Raw genomic sequence first — 12,056 nt, forward strand, 5'->3', positions numbered from 1 at the left:
TCCTTGCCATCAAGGTTCTATAAGGGGTTTCAGCATGTTCCCCTGGATCTGGTTTGGCAAATTCCACTTCTGGGGAAGTGTGCAACCCACTTGCTTCATGTAAGGATTCATGGAGGTCCTTAAACCTACCTTCCTCAGAGGTAAATTCCTCTGGTACAGGAGTTGCAGATCCCTGCAACTGAAAAGGTCTCTCCTGATCCGAATTCTCCCCTTCCTCATAAATAGATGCTAAGGCTCTGGAATGATCAGATCTTGGAAATGGTATAAATCCCATTTCCAGAGCAGGTGGGGCCAAATTCGTCATAATTGGCTGAGAAAACATCGACGTTGTCGACGCGGACGTTAAAGGCTTCGAAGCCATCGAAAAAGGCGTCGAGAAGGTTGGTAGAGGCCTCGAGAGATCAGAATTCTACTCGAGGTTGTCGACGACATTCTCGTGATCGAGGCTCTGGGTATGGCCACTGGCTGTGAGGTGGCCGTGGGTTTGTCCTTTCTCAGCGTCAAATCGACTGACCTGTGCGTCGAAGAACCCTTCGATAATGACGTCGAAGACGCCGATCTATGCGAAGGGATCTTCTATGACTGGGTCGAAGACGCGACCTCGCCTTTACTCGAGGGTTCGTGACGCTCTCGAGTAGCTTCTTTCGCCGGGTGCTGCAACTCGCAGCGTTTTGGGTCTTTCACCCAGGGTATCACCCTCAGCAGTCTTTGAGGGGGTCGAGGCTGCTTTCTCGTAGACACTAAGCATCTTTTTCCCCCCCGAATTCCTCGCATTCAGCCTGAGAGATATGTTTTGTGGGGCAGGACACCCTTTTTGGGAAAACGGAAGAAGAGGAAGGGGATCTTCGACGTCTTTTTTGAATGCTTAGATCTCGAAGAGTGATGGGAACTGCTTCGAGATCTAGAACGAGAATGTCTTTTGTGATGGCGAGGAGACAAATGTCTCGACTCCGCCGAGGAAACTTTTGAAGTTTTAACTGCCTTACCTCTCTCGAGCTTCCCCTTACGCTCCTTAAAGGCTTTCGCTGTCATGGACATGCAGTCCTCTCACTCCGAACAATGGTGCTCGACTCCCAGGCACCACAAACAGATCCTGTGAGGATCCGTCAACGACATTTTCTTTCCACAGTCTTGACATTTTTTGAAGCTGGACCGTGGAGTCGTCGGTTCGGATGAGGAAGCCATCGAGTACGAGTCGGTATTCACGAGGAATAATGAAGTATATATTTGACTGAGGAACGATATCCGAGGCCCCACAAAGCACGGAAAAACAGAACTGAGCAACGGACGCTGCGCGTGGCTATTTATGGGCATGGTGACGTCGGCGCCGATACGGTGGCTGTCGAGGGACACCAACTCGGACATCGATGCGCAGCGCCCTCTGCTGAAAAAGATTTCCGAGGCCAGCAAGCTGGAGACGAATTATCAAAGATAAGGAATACATGGGAGGACAATCCCTTCGAAATACAGTTCCAGGTAAGTATCAGACTTCTCCAGCATTGGATTTCTCAGATTCACATGCTATAATATAATACCAAGCATTTAAGCATGCCATGTACCTGTCCGCGTAAAGCAGAGCATCAGAAATGGGTATCTGGACTTTCCATCGAAAATGAATCAAATTCATTTCCATAGAATTTCATACATTGAAAATACTTTCAATCGAAACGCATTTTCATTGAATGAAATTTGATGGATTTTAGGCTTAGGGTTAAGGCTAGGGCAAGGGTTAGAATGGGGCTAGGGGGTGAACCCACCACCCATTAAATAAACACTAAAGCGGTACATGAAGCTGGCCGGTGCCAAAATACTTTGAAGTTTTCAGCACTGGTCAGCTCCATGTAATGTTTTAACGTTTAAAAAAAATGCATGGAAATGCTATCTTTTACATTTAAAAGTAGATATCCATCGAAACTTGTCCATTCCTATAATCGATGGACAGGTCGATGGTTATGAACTTTTACATGTAAAAGATAGCAATTCGATGCATTTCATTCAATGGATTTCTTTTGATTAAATGTTTTTGTTAAGACCATAAACTATGGGAGCTATAAGCTTTGTCAATAGCTCTGGGTGCGGCATTCAGATTGAAGGGAGAAGCAGGCACAACATTTCTGAACTAGAGAAAATGAATCTTGTGTGCAGGATAGATTGGAATATGCAGATATGCCTCCATTAGATCCACAGTACACAACCAACCTCCTTAGGGCATTTAGAATATGAGCTGGCATTACCATCTTAAACTTTTCCAGGTGAAGGGAAGGATTTAGGTAGGAAAGACCCAATATGGTCCGGTGGCCTGTCTGGTTTTTCTTGCATACAGTAAGAAGCTGCACCCTTTTTCTCGAGGGGGAACTTACTCAATCGCCTTGGTCTCTTAACAGGTTGGCAATCTCCCGAAAGCGGCCTGCCAACCCACAATCAACAGGTGAGCTGAAGGAGGGACAGGGGGAAATGAGTAAACAGTAACCTTTGCTGATTAACAAGAGGTTCCAGGAATCCTCATATGATACACCGGTTTTGAGTGAATATAAAAGTCCTGTCACCTACCGGGGAGAAGTGGATCTGGAAGGTCAAGGACCATCAGGCCGCACAGGCCTGGTAGGATGTTGGCAGAGCAGCATCTCCTCCGGTCCGTAACACCTGGTACTAGACTTCGAAACGTCCTCTGTTGCCACCGGTAGAAGCCTGTGAGGCCTTGGTGACTGCTCTGGTAAAAGGTCCCTGGGGAACCTCCAATTAAACTGGTAGAAGCCGACATGGCTTCTGAGCAGTCACTGGCGACTGCTCGCTGCAGTATTTGCATTCCTCCATTCTGCGCGGGGTGGCAGACATACCTGAAATCTGAGACGAAATACTTTGCATGTCCTGTTGGGGAGGCACAGAAGACCGCTCTCCACTGAGACAACCTATGACACAGTGTGCAGGATGACAACGCGCGACAGGAGCAGTAAGCCACCCACCTTTGGCCAGGGCCCAATCACTCCAGACAGCCCACGTGAGAATCCACCGCTGCCTAATGCAGGAAGCGCAGGCAGTAAATCCTTGACCAGTCAAAAAAAAAAGGTTGTCAGGAGAAAAAGTAATAAAAAAAGAAAAGGGAGACAAAACATGAGGTAAACAGTTGCACAGTAGACAAAATCTCTGCATGGTGTGCAAATAGTCAGTTCCAGCAACACAGAAAAAAGGAACGGGTGTTGTCGGTAGGCTCAGCACTGCTGGCCATGCCCACAATACTGCACCTCCTGCCATGCAATACGTTTTTAATGGGAAACGGTTTGTGCTGTGCTAAAAGTGCCCCAGAGCGGGCATCCCACAAGTATGGAAGAAAGGGGAAGGGATGTACGAGTAAAATGGGTCAGCCGGGAGTGCCTAAATTAGCACCAGCCAATACAAGGTGGTGCGTCTACGGCTCAGGCAGTGAGCAGAGCAACCAATTGTTTGGGTCTGCAAATATGGAACAAGGGTTTCCCCCAGTGGGACACCATTGAGTTCTAGAGATTGTTACCCTCTCTAGGATAGTCTGAGGCGCTGCTTCCTGTTCAGGGTCTGAGCGGCATAGCTTGGGGTTCTTAGAAAGTCGAGCAATCCAGACTAGATAGCTAGGGGCAGTAGCTTCTGTGAGAGGATTCTGAACCCTTACTGTTTCTTTGGGGCTGCAATTTCATGGCACACTCTCACCTGTACCAGAGAAGGTGGTGTGTGCGGTAAGGCTTATTTGAAGACCATGTAAACTCAGACGGGGATTGGAGAGGATGATGGCAACTGGAAGCAGGAAGCAGGCCAAGGCAGAACATAGCCCTAGAGATAACCAGAGGTGGTCATGGGAGACTGCCACAAATGCAAGCCAGGCGAGAGCAATGCCTGACGGGACCATCTGAGAACTGGCATGGACGGCCACAAGGACCAGAAAAACGTCATGAACACCGGTGGGGTGGGGGCTAAAATGGAGCAGCCTTCTGGGATGTTAGACAAGTTTGAGTGAGTCCTGTTGCTGGGTACTTTTAAACCAAGGTCCCCAGGTTCACACTACAAAGATATCCTCTTCTTTAGCAGCCATGTTGGAATTCTCTGCACCCATCTTTAAGCCAGACCGCAATTTGTGTTTTGGAAATAAATTTAAGCCATGGCTTTTTAATAAATGTATGTCCTTATTTTAATAGTGATATGATTTGGCAGCTGAGTGAGATTGGTATTGTTTGTAATATAGATTTTGTACAGTGCTCTGGCAAATGTTTGCTCTAAATAAACTGGAAATAAAATCATAGGGCTTAAGAATATTCATAATGCTTCTAGTAAGGCTATAGTAACACCCATTCTGCCACTCACTGCTGTGTCTGCCAGAGTTAGAAAGTGAACCATTTATTTCCAACATGTAAATTTGTATAATGCACGAAGCGTCCCAGGCCCTGCTCGGCAGCTCCTCTATCAAGTCCTCAAAATGGGGCCAGAAACATGCATCACAAATGTTAGATTTCAATTTGTTGGGTTACTTGTTTAAAGCGATAACACTGTACCTAAATACCTTCGGCAAAGTGCTTTGAAGATTCAACTTAAACAATCACACTATCAAATTCAGTCATTCAGAATAAAATCCAAACTGTCCACTGATTGCATAGCTCTAATGGTACCTTGTTTGGGATCCCCCGAACTTCGTATGTGTTTCAAGACGCACTGGAGATAGGCCTGCTTTTTAAGTTCTAACTCTGCAGCAGGAATGGTTATCTGCCTAAGAGAAGATCACATGAAACACTGGTCAGACAATGCAGAAAGCATACAACACAAATCACCAACCACCAAATGTAGCTTCTCTTTGCCAGTTTCAAACACACACTTCATCCCAAACTGAAAAAAGACTCAACTAGCAGCAGCCTGCATGACCCAAACCAGGCATAGCCCATACAGTAGGGCTAAAACAAATGACATGCAGTTTGAATGAATAGCTCACTTCTCTATTAAAAGGAACCTACAGGGTCCCATCATTCAACTGACACCTATCCAAAAAAAGAGTAACCCACACTTCTCAAAAGAGGGTACAACTTGAAAGATGCAAACCACAGGAGCACACTTCACATTTGCATGTTAATCGCTCTGCTTGGGGTCATGTAAGACAAGGGACAGGAAACTTTGCTAGTCGTATAGTGAGACCAAGGTCCTAAAACTGATCAGAAGGACTATGCTCTGGTATCAGTCTACACATTAAGTTGTGCATTGTAGATTTTGCAGGGTGTTCTCAGCGGATGGGTGGTTTGATGCAGGTAGAAGACATGCCAGCATATGCAGGTGTAAGCATGAGCTGGTTTTGGCATGTTGAGTAGTGTGTTTCAAAGACAAGAAAATGGGTGCATATTCGGAAAGGTGCTAATTTCAACAGTTGAGGGGCAAGAGAATGGTGCTACTGCACTCTCGAACATTAAAGGAATTGCAAACGTAGAATTGCACTTGCATATCATTACATGAAGGTGTATTCCATTGCACTGCACCTACAAAAGAGGCTAGGCTGGTAGTCTAGAAGATCTGGTTACATGTGTTGAGTTCACCAAATAGGGCACAGTTAGACTTCAAGTGTGTGGTTCGAGTATGTGACTTGGATTTGCCCTGTAAGCCTGAGTCGCATCTAGAAGGTGCCCCCTGAAATATAACTGTCCGACTCTGCCTGTCCTATCCTCATTCACATGTAGGAGGATCCACCAAGAAATAACTGATTTTCCACACTTAGAAATGTAGCTCTTGCTGCACCTATTCTCATCTAGAAGGCACCCTCTAGGTCTGATGCGAATCAGACCAACAGGAACAATTCTAAGATGTGCTGCTAAATTATTACTGTAATTTATTCTGCCTATCCGACATACTGTACCCGTTAACCAGTTTTGCATCTTGAAAGTACCCCCTGAGTAGTAATTTCAGTTTTCGTAGACAGAATGCAGAACTGCCTTGGCAAATAAACCCTCATTAGAGGAGGCAGTATCCAAACAATGTTTAACAAAAGTATGCATGGTTTTCCAGGTTGCAGCTGCACAAATATCTGCTGCCGGGACTCCCCTCTTTAGAGCCGCAGAAGTAGCCATTCCCCTTGTAGAATGGGCACGAAGCCCATCTGGTGGTTCTTTTCCTACTAATCTGTAGCATTCGACTATGGCCAATATGATCCAGCGGGAAATAGTCTGTTTTGTTACAGATAAGCCTAATTTATGACCAGTATAACCCACAAATAGTTGGTCATCTTGTCTCAATTTAGCCATCCTTGAGATGTAAAAACTAAGAGCCATCTTGGGATCTAGTCTGTGTAATCTCTCCTCTTCCTTGCCCAGATGAGGAGGATAAAATGTTGGTAGTACTATTTGTTGTGACAAATGGAAGTCCAAGACTACTTTTGGCAAGAATGAAGGTTTAACTTTAAGGACTACCTTATCCTTCTAAAAAAATAGTATATGGTGGTTTACATGAGAGAGCCTGAAGTTCGCTAACCCTGCGGGCTGATAGGGCCACAAGAAGGACAGTTTTTAGAGTTAAAAGCCTCAATGGACATTAATGCAGGGGCTCAAAAGGTATACAAGTCAAGAATTTTAGTACTAAATTTAAATCCCAAGTTGGTACATGAAAAGGTACTGGAGGGTATACATTAGTAAGCCCTTTTAAGAATTTAATTATTAACTGTATTTTGAAATATGAAACCTCTTCCGAGGAGCGCTTGAAAATGGACAGCGCAGCAAGGTATCCTTTGATTGTTCCTATCTGGAGCCCCAGATTAGCTAGATGTAGCAGAAAAGAAAGCACCATTGGGGTGCCACACTGAAAAGGGTCCACATCCTTGTCTTTGCACCAGTTACTAAACCTGTTCTAGTGACATCGGTATAAAGATTTTGTTGCTGGTATTCTGGCCGAAAGCAAGATTTCCATGACGTCATCCGGAAGATCCCAATCCTTGTATCTCAACCTCTCAGAAACCATGCGTGAAGGTTGTGTATTGACCTCTGGATGGAGAACCCGACCTTCCTCTTGCGAGAGAAGATCCTCTCTTTGCGGAAGACGTATTGGCGGGCAGATGGACATGTCTAGAAGGTCTGGGTACCATGTCCTCCTGGCCCAATCCGGGGCACTTAGGATCATGGTTTTCCTGAACTCTCAACCTCCTGATTACTGGAGGAATCACAGGGACTGGGGGAAACACGTACAGTAGTGGAAATCTCCACTCCAAATGCGTCTCCCAGAGCTCCTCTGAGGAAATTCCCTTGAGCAGTACTGATCGCACTTCAGGTTGATCGCGGTGGCGAACATATCCACTTGAGGGGTTCCCCAAAGGGCAAAGATCTAAAGGACTTCCTGAGCTATCTCCCACTCGTGAGAGACCATGCTCTGCCTGCTCAGAGCGTCCGCCGCCGTGTTCTTCTCTCCGGCTAGGTGAATTGCCGATAGAGAGATTCCTTCTTGTATTGCCCAGAACCATAGCTGCATTGCCTCTCTGCACAGTGGTAGTGACCCTACTCCTCTTTTGTTGAGGTAGTACATGGCCACTGTGTTGTCCGTCATTATCAGGACATTCTTTCCCTGTACAGAGGGCAGAAAGGCCTTCAGAGCTAGTCTGATTGCCCTCAGCTCCAACAGGTTGATGTGTAGTTTGGACTCCGATGGAGACCAACGACCGCCGATTGTCAGATCGTTGGTGTGTGCTCCCCACCCCGTGAGTGAGGCGTCAGTCACTACTGTTATTTCCGGCCATGCTTGCCAAAAAGACTCCCTTGAGAATGCTGTCGTTGCAATCCCACCATAAAAGATCCTGAGCAACTGCGCTCGGGACTTGCAGAAGATACGACATATTCCCTGAGAACTGGGACAACTGAGTTCTGAGTGCCCATCTGCTGGATGTGGAGAGCTCTCACTTCGGGAGGCGAGGCTTTTCCCGAGGAAGTGTCCAAGACTGCTCCGATAAACTGGAGCTTCTGGGATGGTATCATGTGGGACTTCTTGAAATTGAGGGAGAAGCCCAATTTGTGGAGGAAATGGCAGGTGATCGAAAGATGTTCCTGAGCTTGTTCTGGAGAACTTGCTCTGATCAACCAGTCGTCCAGGTAGGGATATATGTGAATACCTCCTCTCATGAGACTTGCAGCCACAACCGCCAACAGTTTGGTGAAAACCCTCGGGTCGGAGTTCAACCCGAATAGCAGAACTCGAAACTGATAATGAGAATTGCCAATCGCGAACCTCAGGTACTTTCTGTGACTTGGATGGATTGGCACATGAAAGTAAGCATCATGAAGGTCCAATGATACCAACCAATCTTGGAGTTGGAGAGCCTGAAGGATCTGAGAAAGAGTCACCATCTTGAACTTGTCCTTCCTGAGGAACTTGTTCAAGTTTCTCAAATCCAAGATGGGTCTCAGTCCTCCGTCCTTTTTTGGGATGAGAAAATATGGGGAGTACCAACCCCTGTTCCTCTCCGCTACAGGTACCAGTTCTATGGCACCTTTCTCTAGCAGGGTTAAAATATCCTGCAACAGGAGCGGATCCAGAATTTTGGCAGAGTTGGCTCCCGGTGGATGATTGAGGCCTTTTTTAGAAAGGGGAGACAGTAACCTTGGGCTACTGTTTCCAGTGCCCAAGCATCTGAGGTAATGCCCCGCCATTCCTTCAGATGTTGAGAGATCCTGCCTCCCACTGGTGGTTTGTGTAACAAGGTCTCAGAGGGATTTGGAGGAAGCTGCAGGAGTGGCTGAGGGTACAGATGCCGAGGCGGACTTTGCACCTCTTCCTTGTGCTCCACGAGGGAAGTTTCTTTTGCCCCTTTGAGAAGCCTGTCATCTTCCTCTACCAAAAGAGGAGTAGTATCGAAAAGAACGACCCCTCCAGGAAGACGAGCCGGAATAGGGTTTTAGAGGCTGGCGCAAAGAGGCGCTAAGTGATTTAGCTGCCGATTTCGAGGTCTGAAGTTTTTCTAGGCTTTCATCAGCCTTTCTGCCAAAGAGCCTCGAGCCATCAAAGGTCATGTTGAGGAGTCTAGCTTGCACGTCTGGTGCAAACCCCGACTTCCTCAACCATGCAAATCTGCGTAGCACAACGCTTGCAGCCATGGATCTGCTGATACTATCAGCAGTATCCAGTCCAGACTGGAGACATTCCCCCATTGCCTCCTTCCCGTCTTTGACTATATTCAGGAAGCCTTCCCTTTGCTCGCCTTTCGGAATACAGTCCCACAGGGTATGGGTAAACCTGGCTAGGGTACAGGTGACATTTGCGACTTAAGTCCTATACTGCTGGACGTGAAAACTTTACGTGCCCAGGCATCAATTTTATTATCCTCTCTAGCTGGAGGGATAGTTGGATAAGCAGTTTGTTTTGAAGTAGATGCTGCCTGAATGACTAAACTCTCTGGAGTCAGATGTTTATTCAAATATTCAGGATCCGTTCCAGCTAGTCTATATTTTTTTGGAAAAGTGCTATCTGCAGCAGCAATAGTCTCTGGTTTCTCCCAGTTTTTCTCCACAGTCCTTTGAATGGCCCCGTGGAAAGGGAGAACAGGATCTTTCTGAGGTCCCTTGACGATTGTATCCGTCATGTCATCTTGTTCAAAAATGGGTGAAGTATTACCCCAACCCATATATTCAACTACCCTGGTCATAAGACCCCTGTACCCAGCATCTGCAGGATCAGGTTTGGCGAACTAATTCTGGGGATGTGTCAATTCCACTGGCAGAATGTAGAGTATCACTCAGGTCTCATTCTAGATTCCTGGTCAATAAATTCTCAGGAACTTGTCTTGTACCATAAGTAACTCCCAAAGGAGTAACTTCTTCTGAAGCAGACTCTTCATAAATTGCTGACAGATTTGAAAAAGTCTGACCTGGGCAAAGGAGTGAATCTCCCTTCTTCCTCTTCCATCTGCTTCGAAGGAATTGGCAAATCCTTCTCATCGAAGGGGTCTTCGAAGTGGACTTCGATAATGGCGTCGAGGATGTTGTTGGCTTTGGAGTCGAAATTATCGACGCCAAGGGCGTCGACGAAGTCGAAGTCTGACGACTTGTGTTTTTTGTATGGCACTGGAGAAGTGCTCGTCTCTCGAAGAGTCTTTGACGGTTTTACGTTGACTCGAGTTTTTTTGGATTCGACGCTACTGGTCCTTACCATGGTAGTTTTGGACTTCCCTTTGTCGTCCAATGGAGCGACTTTAGGGGTATGGCTTATTCGAGGGGGTCGGGCCGCGTTCTCAAAAACCTCCATCATCTTTTGCAGAATTCTTTCCACTTACTGGGAGAATCCGATTTAGTCGGACAACGAATTTCTTGGGTCGACTCTGAAGAAGAGGAGATCTAGGTCTCTTCATTTTTTGATGACGAAGAGTTTCTCGACCTACTCCTAGATCAAGATCTCATTGAGTGCCCATGGCGATCCGATTCCTTAGAATCAGTCGCTTTGTGTTTTTTTGACGTAGCCTTTTTTGAGGCCTCCCTCCGCACCGACAGTTTACCTCTCCTCTCACGAAGAGCTTTCTCGGTCATTGATTGGCAGGACCCGCAGTCGTCGGTTCGGTGACTGGAACCGAGACACCAGAGACAAATCCGGTGGGGATTGGTGATCGACATCTTAGACCCGCAATCTGCACACTTCTTGAACCCAGTCCTGGGTGTCGAAGGCGTTGAAGATGATTTTCTTCACAGAAAATAGAAGCGCGCCATTTGCGATAGCGAAGCGATCGGAAAAACAGAACTGAAGCAACGGGCGCGGCTCGAGCCATTTATACCATTGGTGACGTCGACAGAGTACGGAGTCCGTTGAGGGACAATCAACGCCACGACCGAGCATAGCGCCCTCTACCAAGAATTTATTTTGCGAAGCTGGAGATAACAAATTATCACAAGATGAGGAATACGTGGGAGGACACAATCCATTCCAAAGTATCCTCTGTCTTAGAAATGGTTCCTGGTAGCTTGACTCGCATCCAATGGGTGCCCCCTAAATACTTTTATCTGCCTACGCAGCTCTTAAAATTACTCCTGTCGGATTGATCCACACCTAGAAAGTGCCCACTGATTGTTACACCTCTAGAAAGTGCACACTAATATTTAAGTGATTTAGTTGCCTCTGGCACCCAGTTAGAACTCCTACTGCTACCCTCTTTCGCTCTCTTCCACTCCCCCGTGACCAGAATCTAGTCGCAGATTGTACATCTTGGGCCTATACATCTACTGCTACTAACTCAGCAACCTCTAGGTACTGCACTGTTCCACCCCCAGGATGGAGATACCAACTCCAACCTGCCCCGATCCCTAGCCTCCCTGCACCATACCCACCCCAAATGACTCTTCCTCCCCGCCCGCACTCTAGCACCTACTTCAAGATCCCCCCTCTTTTCCCCACCTGACTGCAAACCACATCGACCCCACCCGCCCAGCCGCCTTCCATCATCCCATGTCCAATTCTAAGATTAGATGAGCCCTCGGGCACGCCAAACTTCCCCCTCAAGCGCTTAACCCCCTCTCCCCATCCCACCTTAACAGATTCCCACTCTCCACCCGACACCTAGTGAGAACTGCAAACACCGCCCATATATACACCACGCCCTCTACCGAACTCCCAAGCCAGGGGAGCCCTCTGGCACTCCAAACAGCACAATCCCACCTCCACTTCATCCATGAGCCCTGTGAACTCACCTTCCTCTGTACCAACCACCAATGCCACCCTCTACCTCCCCTTTGTCAACTGAGGAACACAACCCCCTGACCAACTGCCCATACCACCTCCTCCAAACCCCCATAAACCCTACTCGACCCACACCAACAACCCTCGCCCTTTATATTGCTTACACTCTGAATGTAGCGCCTCGCTAGAACTATACCTTCCTCTGTCCCCCTCGCACCCCTATGGCACCAATGCCCACGACATGCAGACAACGCAACTTGTCCTCTCAATCACCACTTCTGCACTTGCCCACTCTCCCAACCTCCCCATCCCCTACCCCCCCCCTGCACCCCTCTCCCAGTTTCCACCCCATTTCTCTTGACTGTTAGGGAGAATTCTCTTCTAAGGCTAATTTCCCGTACCTAGAGTGTCCCCCAGCA

The 12,056-nt window shown here is 47.3% G+C and overlaps 1 protein-coding gene across 4 annotated transcripts in view; it reads right to left on the reverse strand.

The window, feature by feature from the left end:
• S100PBP (S100P binding protein) overlaps positions 1 to 12,056 on the reverse strand; it is a 412,424-nt gene that overhangs the window by 138,778 nt on the left and 261,590 nt on the right. For all 4 annotated transcript variants that reach the window (XM_069625244.1, XM_069625243.1, XM_069625242.1 and 1 more), the window contains one exon: positions 4,632 to 4,729. In XM_069625244.1, coding sequence (XP_069481345.1) covers positions 4,632 to 4,729 — 98 coding nt within the window. The remainder of the gene's footprint in view (positions 1 to 4,631; positions 4,730 to 12,056) is intronic.

The sequence above is a fragment of the Ambystoma mexicanum genome, chromosome 11 (genome assembly GCF_040938575.1).
Source record: "Ambystoma mexicanum isolate Mex_15411 chromosome 11, UKY_AmexF1_1, whole genome shotgun sequence".
Taxonomy (NCBI): domain Eukaryota; kingdom Metazoa; phylum Chordata; class Amphibia; order Caudata; family Ambystomatidae; genus Ambystoma; species Ambystoma mexicanum.